The sequence below is a fragment of the Podarcis filfolensis genome (genome assembly GCF_964270895.1).
Source record: "Podarcis filfolensis genome assembly, chromosome: 12".
Classification (NCBI taxonomy): domain Eukaryota; kingdom Metazoa; phylum Chordata; class Lepidosauria; order Squamata; family Lacertidae; genus Podarcis; species Podarcis filfolensis.
The window spans coordinates 57,387,552-57,400,652 of NC_139614.1; the positions used below are offsets into that span (position 1 = coordinate 57,387,552).

Below are 13,101 nucleotides of genomic sequence, written 5' to 3' on the forward strand. Positions count from 1 at the left end.
TTTAGTCATCGTTGGTTTATTTGCTTTCAGCTATCTCAAAAACTGTTCCAAGGGAGGGGGGAAGAGGGGAGTTTTTGCTACTTTTCCACTCATTCTACTGCTTGTCCTTCAACCACCACTTTAATCTTCAAACAAACATTTCCTTGAAGCGCCTCAAGCCTAGCATTTTGAGCTACTAAAAAACATTAACAAATTTGATCATGCCGGCATCGCCGGCATCTCCTATAATTGAAAACTAACCTGGACTTCAAACGAGCCTATCAATTTATCGTCCCAATTCACACACACCCTCCTCTTCCCCCCGCCCCCGATAAAACCACCGGCCAAAGCAAAAGCCCCCCTACCCCGCCCTCTGCGTCCCCCAAGGGGCAAGTGCATCGCTGCTCCCGAACTCTCCAAGAGTTTGGGAACCAACCAAGCTGCAATTTGCTACAGCGAGGAAGACGTTAACAGACAGCTGTCAGTCCGCTGGGGCATGGCCTGCAGTTATAGCTTTGTCCTGAAGTCGTGGCCCACAGCCAACATTTGCAGACCCACGGCCCGGGTGCCCCACAAAAGAGGAAAGTTTCCTCTGCTCCGTTCATCCGCCCATCTTTGGGTGCCAACCCCCGCAAGATCTCTGGGGCCAGGAGGTCTTCCGGTTGCCCGCTTAACCGATAAATTAAAACAGCCCCTTCTCTTTCTCCTCCCGGGTCCCGCTAAGGGTCTGTGAAGCCAGCCTCCTGTTTGAATTTCGCCAGGGTCTCCATAGGCGAGCAGGAGAGCAACAGGGGGTGCACCTGCAGGAAGGGGTTCAGGTTCCCCCCGTCATCTCCATAGCATGGCAGCAGCCGGCTCTCGGCGTGCGCCGCCTGGTGCGCCTTGAGCTCCTTGCGCTGCCCGAAGACGGCGCCGCACTCGGTGCAGGGGTAGACGCGCTCGACCGTGTGGGTGAGGTGGTGCGTCCTCAGGTTCCCCTTGTACTTGAAGCTCTTTCCGCACTCGAGGCAGGTGAAGGGCCTCTCGCCGGTGTGGATGCGCCGGTGCTTCATGAGGGTGGTCTTGAGGTTGAAGGTCTTGCCGCACTCGCCACAGACAAAGGGCCGCTCGCCCGTGTGGATGCGCTGGTGGGTGATGAGGGTGCTCTTGCGGTTGAAGCTCTTGCCACAGGCCGTGCACTCGAAGGGCTTCTCACCTGTGTGGATGCGTTGGTGCTTGATCAGCTCCCCGTTGTGGCTGAAGCACTTGCCGCACTCGCCGCAGGCAAAGGGCCGCTCGCCCGTGTGGATGCGCTGGTGGCGGGTCAGGTCCCCGTTGCGGCTGAAGCTCTTGCCGCACTCGGCGCAGCCAAAAGGGCGGTCCCCCACGTGGATCTTCTGGTGGAGGATGAAGGTCTTCTTGGCGCAGAAGCCCTTCCCGCACTCGCCGCAGACGAAGGGCCGCTCGCCACGGTGGATCTTCTGGTGCGTGACAAAGTTGGCCTTGCGGTTGAAGGCCTTGCCGCAGTCGGCGCATGAGTAGGGCTTCTCGCCCGTGTGGATGCGCTGGTGCAGCACAAAGGTCTGCTTGGAGCAGAAGCTCTTGCCGCACACAGTGCACTCGAAGGGCTTCTCGCCCGTGTGAATGCGCAGGTGGCGCATCAGGTCCCCCTTCTGGCTGAAGCTCTTCCCACACTCGGAGCATGGGAAGGGCTTCTCCCCCGTGTGCACCCGCAGGTGCGTCACCAGGTTGCCCCGGTGCTGGAACCGCTTGCCACACATGCTGCAGGCGAAGGGGCGGTCACAGGCCGCGTGGCTCTTGGGGCGCCGCGCTCCCTCGGGGGTGCCAGCAGGGTCCGGCGGGGTCCGAGGACGGGGCTTCTCCCGAGGGCTGCCGGAGCCTCCGGGGGCAGGCGGTTTCTTCTGCTCCGGACCAGCCTGCTTCGCCCACTGGCTGCCACTGCCCTTGCCGCTGCGGACGCTCTGGGAGGAGGCGGCGGCTGCTTCCGCTCTCCTCCGACTCGGCTGGATGTCGCCATCTGGTGGTGAGGAAGGGAAAGGGCAAGGCATCAGAAGACAAGACAAGAGCTTTGAAATGAAATGAAATTTCTTACGGTCCCAGACCAGCTTCACATACCGTACTAAGCAAACATTAAAACACAATAGAATTAAGTTTGAATTAACAATCGAATATAACAATAAACAATATGAATATGATAGCCATTAGAAATGTGGTTTAGGTCTTAGTCTCTAAAATATTATCTAGAGTTTGCATCTGAGGCCTTAGTCTTTGTAATAGCACAGCTTGTTCCCTGAGTTTTATGGCAGCCGCGCAAAATTTGGCCTCCCTTAGCGTAATCTCTGGATCCTTATCCTCTATCAGGAATTTTAAACGATAAAATGTTTAAAAGGACTTTCCCAAAAAAAGCAGAGTCCTTTTCATTGGGGATAATTTAGACGGAAATTCCCACGTGTCAAAAAAGGTTATTTCTGTATGCCACTACTGCGGCCCGTATTTTGTTGGCCCCAAAATGGGAAATGAGTGAGGTCCCAACCAAAGAAGAATGGCAACTTAAGCTGACAGAATATGCGCAGCCTGCAGATTTAACATATAGAAAAAGGTAACAGAAGAACATACGTTTAGAGAAGATTATAAAACGCTTATTGAATATATAGGGGGGAAATCGTGTACACTTGAAAACACTGGTGGCATTAAGATAAATTCAACAGTGTAAATAAGTTTTGATAGATGCAATGATGGAATGCTGAATGGTTTAGTTTTTGTAAACTAAGATATGGAAAATGAACCATGGAAAGAGAAGCAGGGAACTCATTTATATTTTAAGGATGTTTAAATGAGTATTTTAAATTGTAAAACAGAAAATGTAACAAAAATTATATATAAAAAGAAGAAGACAAGAGCTGGGCATTTGGCAGGAATCAGAATGCTTCTGCAGAAGCAGCACAGCTAAGACTGTGACACAGAGATGTATAGTTGGAAGGGACCATGAAGATCATCTAGTCCAACCCCATGCAAAGCAGGAATTTTTCTGCCCAACATGGGGCTCGGACCCACGGCCCTGAGATTAAGAGCCTCATGCTCTACCGACAGTTATCCAGGTGTTTTATGGCTTTAAAAAAAGGCATGTATTTAGTGCGAGGTGCATCATGGGAAATTCCAGCATTGCAGGGGGGTTGGACTGCATGACCTTTGGGGGTCTCTTCCAACTCCACAATTCTTTGATTCTATGAAATGGCTCTCCAACAGAACATCGAGGTGCAGCCACTTGGTCTGCATGTTTGTTTGTGAGGCAGTATCAGTGAGCCTCTGAGCATGCGCAGACTGCGCGTTTGGGAGTATGGAGAGGCAGGCAGCTAAAGCAGCTAAGCTGAGGTTCCGAAAAGAGCAGGCAAAATGATCCGGGGGTGGAGAGACTCCCGGATGAGGAAACACTGCAGCACTGGGGAGTTTTTAGTTTAGGGAAAAGGCAAGTGAGAAGCAACATGATAGAAGCTTATAAAATTATTTTCTGGCCTGCAGAAAAGAGGCTGGAGGAAAGTTTTTCCTCCCTCTCTCCTAACACCAGAACTTGTGGAAATGGCAATGAATGTCGGGAGATTTGGGACAGGAAAAAGAAAGTCCTTTGTCATGCAGAACATTGTTCAACTGTGGAACTCACTCCCACTGGATTATTATTTGTTCAATGTGTATACCGCCCTATACCTACAGGTCTCAGGACAATTACAACATAAAATCACAATATAAAAACACTAGGGCCCTGCAGGATTTAACCTCCTTCCGTCGGGCCTGTAAGACAGAGCTATTCCACCTGGCCTTTCATTTGAATTCAGCCTGATCTTTTATTTCCCTTCTCTTCCCTCCCCTTTTATGAAGATCACCTGCTCTGAGACCCCACAGGTAATTCTCCCCTGGCCTCCTTGCTGGACCAAGTAGGACCAATTCAGCCAGCTAGCCCTGGGGATCATCTAATGCTTATTTCCCTTAAATTGATTTTTGCATTTTATTGTTCTTCATGTTTTCATATTGTATTTTATGCTGCTTTTATAATTAAGTGTTTTAAATTTGTTGTTAGCCGCCCTGAGCCCGGTATTTGAACAGGGAAGGGCGGGGTATAAATAAAAATTTATCATCATCATCATCATCATCAGACACATAATAAAAACAATAACAAAGAAGACGTAATTGACACGCGCCCCCCCCCCCGACACTCCTGCTTCAGCTCAGATGGGAGAGTCGCAGAACTCACCCATGAGAAGGGTACCATGGGTTGCTCCTGCTCCCATCTCTCCTGGGGGGCACCCAAAGTCTTCTTCTTCCTCCTCCTCCTCCTCCTCCTCCTCCTCGGGCTCCATCTTCACAATAACGTCAGGTCGGATGTCGGCTGTATGGAGGGAGAGAGAGAGGATTTGTCAGGGATTCTTCAGCTGCCATTCCTGCACTGCAGGGGGTTGGACTAGATGACCCTCAGGGTCCCCTTCCAACTCTCCAACCCTTTGGTTCTGTGAGGCAAGGGGCTGCAGCATCCGGGAGCCCCTCTGCCCGGACAGAAGCACCCTGCGAGGCTTGGCCATGCGCCTTGACAGCCTTCCTCACAGCCACAAACGGGCTGTGGGGCAGAGACCCAGCTGCCCCAAAGAGGCTTATTATAGCCCATGGGGCCCCCACCCCCCACCACGGACACCTCACACCAAAAGCAGCACAGGCTTCCTGGACTCACAGGAGTCTGTGTCGTCGCCGGACTCCCCGCCGCTGTAGTCCCAAGGCTCTTCTGCATACGAGTCGTCCTCTGGCTCCATCTTGATGGCCACCTCTGGTTTGATCCCTGAAAGAGGAGAGAAAATCCAGGAGCCTCATTTACTGCTCTGGCCGGGTGCCCTCTTGGGGGGCACAGACCTCTGCCTCTGACACACAGTTCTGAACAAGGGGGGCTTGCGCCCCAAAAGACGCCTGCTGATGAGTTTGCTAAGACAGCAACTGCTGTTCTTAGTAGCTCAGAGAAGGTGTGGGAACCTTCAAGCTTAGGAGCGCAAGGGGGCCAGCGGGCACCGGGCGCCACCCATAGCCAACTCCAGGGGGCCCCTCACCTTGCGCTGGGTGTCCTGGGGGGCTGCGTCATGCACCCCTCCACCTGCTCCCCAGGGAGGAACACCAGCCCCTCTCACCTGCCAGGGAGTCAGGAAGCGGCTCCCTCTCTGCCTCCGCCGGGTCCTCGGGGCACCCAATGCGCAGCTCCTCCTCAGGCTCCACCTTCACCACCACTTTGCGTCCCGAGGGAGCAGCCCAGCCGGCAGCTGCAAGGAGGAAGAATATTATATTAATTTATATGTGCAGCCGAAGCCGTTACCAAGAAAACCCCCAAGATACACATGACAAAATAAAATGCATTCCAGAGTTATTGAAACCAGGCCTTCCGTTTGGGGGGGGGCGGAGTGTCTTCACCAGAAGAATTTAACTTATCCCTAAGTTGCCATTCTAAAGGCAAAACAACCCTCACCTTTTCAGAGATGTGAGGAGCCCTGTCCCCAAATAAACAGTTAATCATTTCCCTCTCCAACATTTGCCTTTTGCTGCTGTCAGCCTCCTCTGGACTAAGGATATGGGAGCCAGGTCTGTGTCACCCCCACCCCACCCTCTCTGAGCTGCATTGTGCTAGAACCTTTATTGTCGGTTAATTCTTGTTTCCCATGTACAGTGGTACCTCGGGTTAAGTACTTAATTCATTCCGGAGGTCCGTTCTTAACCTGAAACTGTTCTTAACCTGAAGCACCACTTTAGCTAATGGGGCCTCCCACTGCTGCCGCACCACCGCCGCACGATTTCTGTTCTCATCCTGAAGCAAAGTTCTTAACCCGAGGTACTATTTCTGGGTTAGCGGAGTCTGTAACCTGAAGCGTATGTAACCCGAGGTACCACTGTATTCATGCACTGAAGGAGGTCGGAATGTTTAGCCTGGAAAAGAGGAGACTGAGAGGAGATGTGTTGCTATCTTCAAATACCTCAAGGCCTGTCACATGGAAGAGGGAGCAAGCTTGTTTTCTCCTGCTCTGGAGGGTAGGACTCGAACCCGTGGCTTCAAGTTACAAGAAAGGAGATTCTGACGAAACATCAGAAAGAACTTTCCAACAGTTAAGAGATGTTTGGCAGTGGAACGGTCTCCCTTGGGAAGTGGTGAACTCTCCTTCCTTGGAGGTTTTTCAAGAGAGTTTGAATGGCCGTCCGTCTTGGATGCTTTAGCTGAGATTCCTGCATTGCAATGGGCTGGACCCTTGGAGTCCCTTCTATGATTCCAAACCTATATTTATTTCTTTTCTGCAATACTGAATTTATTCTGCGCTGGCCAAATGGCTGGCATTGTTTGTTTGGGCTTTTTTGCTCATTTTTGGATTTGCCAAAACGTTCCACATATTTGCATTTCCATTGCTCTGCATTTGGAAGTTGGGGCTGTTTGCTGTAAGCTGCCTTGGGCAAAAGCTCATGGTGGAAAAGCGACCTACAAGTCAATCAAATAATCTTGGATCTCCCTAGCAGGGCACTAAACAAATCAGACCGAACAGGGAGTGTGTTTAGGCTCCGTTCTGCATCTCTGCCACCGACTCACGGAGGGCTCAGGAGGGAAGTCTCCCCGTTACTGACCTGGGCTGGGGGGCTCCAGACTCTTGTCCTCCATCTCCTCTCCTGGGGGGGTGGCCTCCCCTCTCGGTCTGCTCCAACGGCTATTGGGGGCTTCGCATCAACACCACCTGCCCGAGAGGAAGGGAGGGAATTTGATTTGATTTATTATATTCCTATGCTTGCATGTCATTCCAATAAACCCCAAATTCCAAACAATAAATAACAACATGACAGAACATTTCAGAAGATGCGGCTGCTTGAGAGTAGTGGAAAATTGATTTCTACAATGTACATGTTACAAGAATGGGGTGCTAAAGATGAAATGGTTAAATCAACCATGATACACTGGCCTAAAGACTCAGGTCATAATTTGGATAGGGCTTCCGGAGAGAAGTTATGGGGAAAGGATATGAAGTTTACTGCTTTTTATACACTTAGAGGAAATTATTTCAAAATGATGTACAGGTGGCATTTAACACCAAATGAACTAGCCAAGATGTAGAAAATGCTGGAAATGTAAGCAGATAGAGGGGCCATTCTTCCATATGTGGTTGATGTGTAAAAAAGCGAAAGGCTTTTGGGAAATGATATTTCTATGTTCCCCAGATAGGCATGTGATAGGAGCTGAAGCTCTCAGAGTTTTCCTGCATGTTTGCTAGAGAAAACTCTGCCGGAAATATGAAGGACATCTGCAAGTCTGAGTTCCAATGCTCAGAGACAATTTTAAGCTAGACTAAAGTAAGTCTTTGTAACTGAATTACCATTTTAAGCCTGCATGAACATAGCTGCTGTATCTGGTTCTGTATTCCGAGTGAGTGAATCAGTATTAGAAACTAGGTGCCAAATGGCTCCTTAAACCAAGGTTGGAGTCACCAAAACGGAATGCCTGGTTAATATTTTGGGGACAGACAGCTCTGAAGTCTTTATTTTTCAAATGATGGACCGACTGCGATTGTCTGCCTTAAAGCATCCTGGATTACTTAAACGAAAAGGCTAAAACTAACCTATCTAAGCTTCCCTTCTTAAGCTGCACAGGGGTGCGCTCTGCTGAACTCACAAACGAGAGCAAGGAAGGATAATATCTAACAAATATACCCTCTCTTAGCCTCCCTCCATAGAGGACCCCTGGGGTCGCTTCCAGCCATACAATTCTGTGATTCCACAGCGCCCAGGACTCACCAAAGGGGAACGAGAGACATGGAACTTGCAGCCTCAAAGCGCCAACTTGCGCACAGTGTCAGCGCACCACAGCGCTAAGCCCCACACGGTCTCTGGACCACATCACTGGGGCCCTTGTTGCTGCCATCACCACGTTGCCTGCTGTGGCTTCACTGAACATGCGCAGAGCTCCATCCCTGCAATGAGGAGAAACAGAAGGAGGAAGGAATTATACATCAGGCCTGCTATTGCCTGCAATTTGGGAAACGGGGAAGCAAATTTATTTGTTTGATTTGTACACTACCCTTCATCTGAAGATCTGAGGGCAGTTCACGTCATAAAACTACAAAATAAACACGTTGGACTAGGTGAGCCTTGGGCCCCTCCCAACTCCCAAAAAATACCAAATAAAAACAAGAACATATTTGGAAGCATATTTTTCATTACTTTTCTTCTCCCTTTTCTTTAAAACCACGCCTGCGCTGCTCACAGGGTGAACTCTGCCTGTGTTCTTTTGCACGTACAAATTAAAAGGGGGAGCCCGGGCATCAGGTCTGCGTGCATCTGGAGGTACAGACTAGGACTAAGTTTGGCCAGCCACATTATAAGGAAGAGGAGAATCAGAGAATGAGAGAAAAGTAGCTTTTTTATTATTGTTATTGTAATTGCTTCATTTGCGAAAGGATCACAATCCTTTGTGCTAAGTTTTCAAATCATAAGACAAGCATCTGCTGGATCAGGCCCAGTGAGCCCAGCATCCTGCTCTCTCAGTGGCTGACCAGATGCCCAAATAATAAATAATAATAATAATAATAATAATAATAATAATAATAATAATAGTAATAATAATTTATTATTTGTACCCCACCCATCTGGGCGGCTTGTACCCAGCCACTCTGGGCGGCTTACAACAAGATGAAAAATATATTAAAATGTGGCACATTAAAAACTTCCCCGAACAGGGATGTCTTCTAAAAGTCAGATAGTTGTTTATCTCTTTGACATGTGATGGGAGGGCGTTCCACAGGGCGGGGGCCACTACCGAGAAGGCCCTCTGCCTGGTTCCCTGTAACTTGGCTTCTCACAGGGAGGGAACCACCAGAAGGCCCTCAGCGCTGGACCTCAGTGTCCAGGCAGAACAATGGAGGTGGAGACGCTCCTTCAGGTATACTGGGCCGAGGCCGTTTAGGGCTTTCAAGGTCAGCACCAACACTTTGAATTGTGCTTGGAAACGTACTGGGAGCCAATGTAGTTCTTTCAGGACTGGTGTTATGTGGTCTCAGCGGCCGCTCCCTGTCCCCAGTCTAGCTGCCGCATTCTGGATTAGTTGTAGTTTCTGGGTCACCTTCAAAGGTAGCCCCACGTAGAGTGCATGGCAGTAGTCCAAGCGGGAGATAACTCGAGCATGCGCCACTCTGGCGAGGCAGTCCACGGGCAGGGAGGGCCTCATCCTGCGTACCAGATGGAGCTGGGAGACAGCTGCCCTGGACACAGAATTAACCTGCGCCTTCATGGACAGCTGTGAGTTGAGAATGACTCCCAGGCTGCACACCTGGACCTTCAGAGGCACAGTTACCCCATCCAGGACCAGGGAGTCCTCCAAATGGGAAACCTGCTAGCAGGATCCGAGCACAAGAATATTCTTGGCAGTCAGAAGCCCTGCTGCCTCGCAGAGCCATGCACTAGCAAGAGACTCCTCCATGTCAGTCCTTCAAGCCACAACTGAGAGCCATCTCCCCACAAAATCTCTCTCGCTCCACCTCCACTTATTCCCTGCCTCCAGGCAGCCTCCGCACTTTCGAGAACAGCCCGGCCCTCGCCTCCCTTTCCCAACCCGCCTGCTGCTATGCAGGGAAACCGAGGCAGAGACCCTTTCCCCCAGACGCTGCCCATCCAGGCCTCTGACCTCCCAAGGCAGCGTGCTGCGGCCCCACAACAAACGGGGGAACTCTGGAGAGGTGTGGGGCGCCCAGGAGCGTCCTGGCAAGTGGGCCTGATCTCACCAAACTTCAGCTGGCAGTGGTTATGAATGCTGGATAACCACAGGAGGGGAGAGTTGAATTTGTATTCGGATCCTGCATCCGGCTGGGCACTGTGAGAAGAGGAGGCTGGGCTCTATGGGTCCCCCTTTGGCCTGATCCAGCTTCAAGGCTCTCCATATGCAAGTTCTCCTGTGGTGGCAGAACCTCCATGCTCAGGGGCAGTCTACCTCTGAATAACCAGCTGACAGGGTACAATAGGAAAATACTGTTTTCCTTGGGACCTGTTTCTGGGCTTCCCATAATAGGCCGCTGGCTGCCCACTGGCATTTTGACCTCCTGCCCTAGTCTTACTCCGTTTAGGTCCATCCCTTTCCATTTCTGCAAATTGAATTCCCCACCCAAGCAAGGCTGGGGCCTTGGCAATTTCACCCCCCAAGTAACCCGTGCTGCACCCCACACATAAAAAGGGAAAGGGAAAGGGAAAGGACCCCCTGGACGGCTAAGTCCAGTAGAAGCTGGCGGAGGCTTGCCAGGAGTGTGCAAGTGGCACTCTGCACATGCCCAGCAGCCCTCTCGTCCTCAGGTGCCAAATCACCCCCCCCCTCCAATGTGCTATATGGTCAGGAAATCTGGTCCTCGGAACTGGGGCCGAGCTGAGTCAGACCAGCCCTGAACCCAAAGGGATTTTGGGGGGGACCTCCTGGAGCGGGCAAGGCGGCGGAGACAGAAGAGGCTGCGCCCCCTTGGGCCCGATCCTGCAGGATCGGAGGAGGGGCGCAATCCTTAGGGCGCGCCTCTTGCAGAGCAGGGCAGCCGCGCTCCTGCGCCCCCTTTGCATGCCCCCCTTTCGCAAGGGGCTTTAATTGCAAAAGGGGGGCAGAAGCCTCGCTGGCGGCGGGGGGGGGGGCTTACCTGGCCTGCAGAGGAGAAGGCGTGGGGGGCGGCCTCCCCGCCAAGGGGAGAGGAGGACGGGGAGCAGCTGGCTCTGCCTGGGCCCCTCCGCGCGCGCCCGGCACTCCGGCTGGTGCCCCTCGGGCTCTGCCTGCCTTTGTTGTGGGCGGGGAGAAGACTACAACTCCCGGCAGCCCCCGCGCCGGCGAGGGCGGGGGGAGGGGTCTGGAGAGGGCAGCACCCGACTCTCCGCCCCCAGGTCCCCTGGCCTGCCTGGCGGGGGCGCCCGGGAGAGGCTTCTTCCAAGGGGGCTGCTGCAGCCCCCACCCCCGATTTCCTGGGTGGGGATGGGAGCCCCCCTCCCAAGCAACGCCGCCCTCCTGGCTCCCCCCCCGCCTCCCCCTGGCAGGGAATTGGCCCCCATCCAGACGGGGAGGGGGCTCCGCATGGCACAGTGGGGAGGGATGATGGAGATGCACCGGATGGATGATCTCTGGGGGTCCGGGAGGGGCCCCTTTCCAGCCTCAGCCGCTTTTGGACAGAGGCGATTGGCCCCATTAAGTCCCTGCCCTGCTCAGCTGCCGGCTGGAGCGCTGCCATGGGCTCTGCGTGGGGCTGCCCTGGAAGCGGAAACTTCTGCTGCTCCAAAGTACAGATTATTCGGTGGGGTTGGTGGTGCAAATCACGCAACAGCCAGTTTGTTTCGGGGTCCCAGTTCAAGGTGCTCAAATTACCCTTTGAAACAGCGAGTGGTTTATGCCCCACATCCCTGAAAAGCACCTCCTTCCCTAGAGACTCCCCCTTGGGGGCTGAGAACCGCCACTTATGCACAAACCTAACTGTAGCTGGATGATGATCATGGATCTCCCCCCCCCCAAAAAAAAATATCAAAAACCCCAATACCCTTAATGCCCATTACACAAAATCTATGGCGCAACCCCAGTTTGGAATGACAGTTCTGTTCGCCTCACTCCCAAAGGGATACTGAAGAGTTGGAAAAGGTTTCGAAAAGGGCAATCGAAATATCAGCAGCTCCTTGCAGGGTGAAAGCTTTTTCAGTTTTCAGTTTTGCGTTGCAGCAGAGAAAAAAACACTGTGCGGTCTACTCATATGAAACGCAGGGCAGAGCCGAAATGTTCAGACCAGGCTCGTTTCAGCATTTGGGGAGGTCAGGCGACAATGCCACCCTAAAGATTTAATCAATTTTCCTTGGGTTAGAAAGCATCTCAGAATGTTTGGGTGGGGGTAGGCTTACCTTTCAAGACATGGGTGGGGGGCTTTGAAAATAATAATAATAATCCCCACTTCTTCTGGCAGTAACTGAGCTCCTTTCGGTACCATTCTCTCCCGATTTGAGTCAGAAAACCCCCTGGGAATAGGGCTGAGCCGATTTCTCTCCTAACACCTGAAAAAGAATTTAGCTGCAGGCGGTCCAGGTCCCAACTCCCTCCATCCAGTAAGATGGGCTTGCCTGTCTCTATATTTTTATGACGCTGGGCCAGGGTAAGGGGACAGGTTTTCCAGCACACCTGGGTATTTGATGGGGGCGCAGGGTCTGTTCCAAGGGTCACCCTCCAAATGGGGCTGGACTACAACCCCAGGACACGGCTGGTGCTGCCGGGAGGGAAGTCCAAGAACAGGTTCTCTTCTCCATTGATCTCCTGGAAGAGCTGCAATTCTCTCCATAGCCCTCTTCAAATATTTGAAGGCATAGGAGCCAAGTCCTAGGGGCCAGGGTCCCTTCGGGCCCCCCCCCCAATAAAATATTCAAGTTTGCACCCCCGTCTGAAGGGCTGTCGCCTGGAAGATGGAGCAAGCCTGCTTTCTGCCGCTCCAGACAGCAAGACCCTGAACCAATGGATCAGCGGTTCTCAACCTGTGTGTCCCCAGATGTTGTTGGACTACAACTCCCATCATCCCTAGCTAGCAAGGCCAGAGCTCAGGGATGATGGGAGTTGTAGTCCAACAACATCTGGGGACCCACAGGTGGAAAACCGCTGGATTAAAATCACAAGAAAGGAGATTCTGACTAAACAGCAGGAAGATCTTTCTGCCGGTGGAACAGTCTCTCCTCGACTGGAGCTTTTTAGACAGAGGTTGGATGGCCATCTGTCAGGGATGCTTTGCTTGAGAGTCCTGCATGACAGGGGGTTGGACTAGATGACCCTGGGTGTCCCAACTCTTAAGTTTCTACGAAATTGGCCCAAGTCTTCCCTGTGGCACTTGGCTCCCGAGGAATCGCAAAATGCACGAAAAACAGTAGGCATTTCCTGCAAAAGACACACAAAACCTTTGATTCCAGAGTAGGCTAAAGCTATCCAATATTAGAAGTGCTGGGGAAGGCGGCAGTGGGTTCTTTTATTACAGATTTCCCCTGTGATATCACACGTTTTCCCCAAGGGAGCAAAAAGGCACAAAGAGGCCCCATGGAAGATGTGCAATAACCCTCCACAGGTGCCCAGAACGCTCGCCTTGGAAG

At 52.0% G+C, this 13,101-nt stretch overlaps 1 protein-coding gene across 1 annotated transcript; it reads right to left on the bottom strand.

Moving 5' to 3' along the window:
- Nucleotides 1–10,804, bottom strand: LOC310746072 (uncharacterized protein). Its single transcript, XM_083579772.1, has 7 exons — nt 10,644–10,804; nt 7,771–7,946; nt 6,613–6,719; nt 5,142–5,270; nt 4,697–4,801; nt 4,226–4,360; nt 1–1,996 (listed from the first exon to the last, which is right to left on the bottom strand). The coding sequence occupies exons 3-7, from the start codon at nt 6,644–6,646 to the stop codon at nt 699–701; spliced, it is 1,701 nt and encodes a 566-aa protein (XP_083435898.1). The 5' UTR covers nt 6,647–6,719; nt 7,771–7,946; nt 10,644–10,804; the 3' UTR covers nt 1–698.
- Between the last annotated feature and the right edge of the window lie 2,297 nt (nt 10,805–13,101).

Bases quoted from the DNA above. Each gene is read 5' to 3' on its own strand.
- LOC310746072 (XM_083579772.1), bottom strand. From the start codon at position 6,646: ATGGAGGACAAGAGTCTGGAGCCCCCCAGCCCAG. The intron at 4,361-4,696 runs GTGAGTCCAGGA...CCCTCCATACAG, and splicing joins CGGCGACGACACAGACTCCT to CCGACATCCGACCTGACGTT. The intron at 1,997-4,225 runs GTGAGTTCTGCG...CCTCACCACCAG, and splicing joins CCATGGTACCCTTCTCATGG to ATGGCGACATCCAGCCGAGT.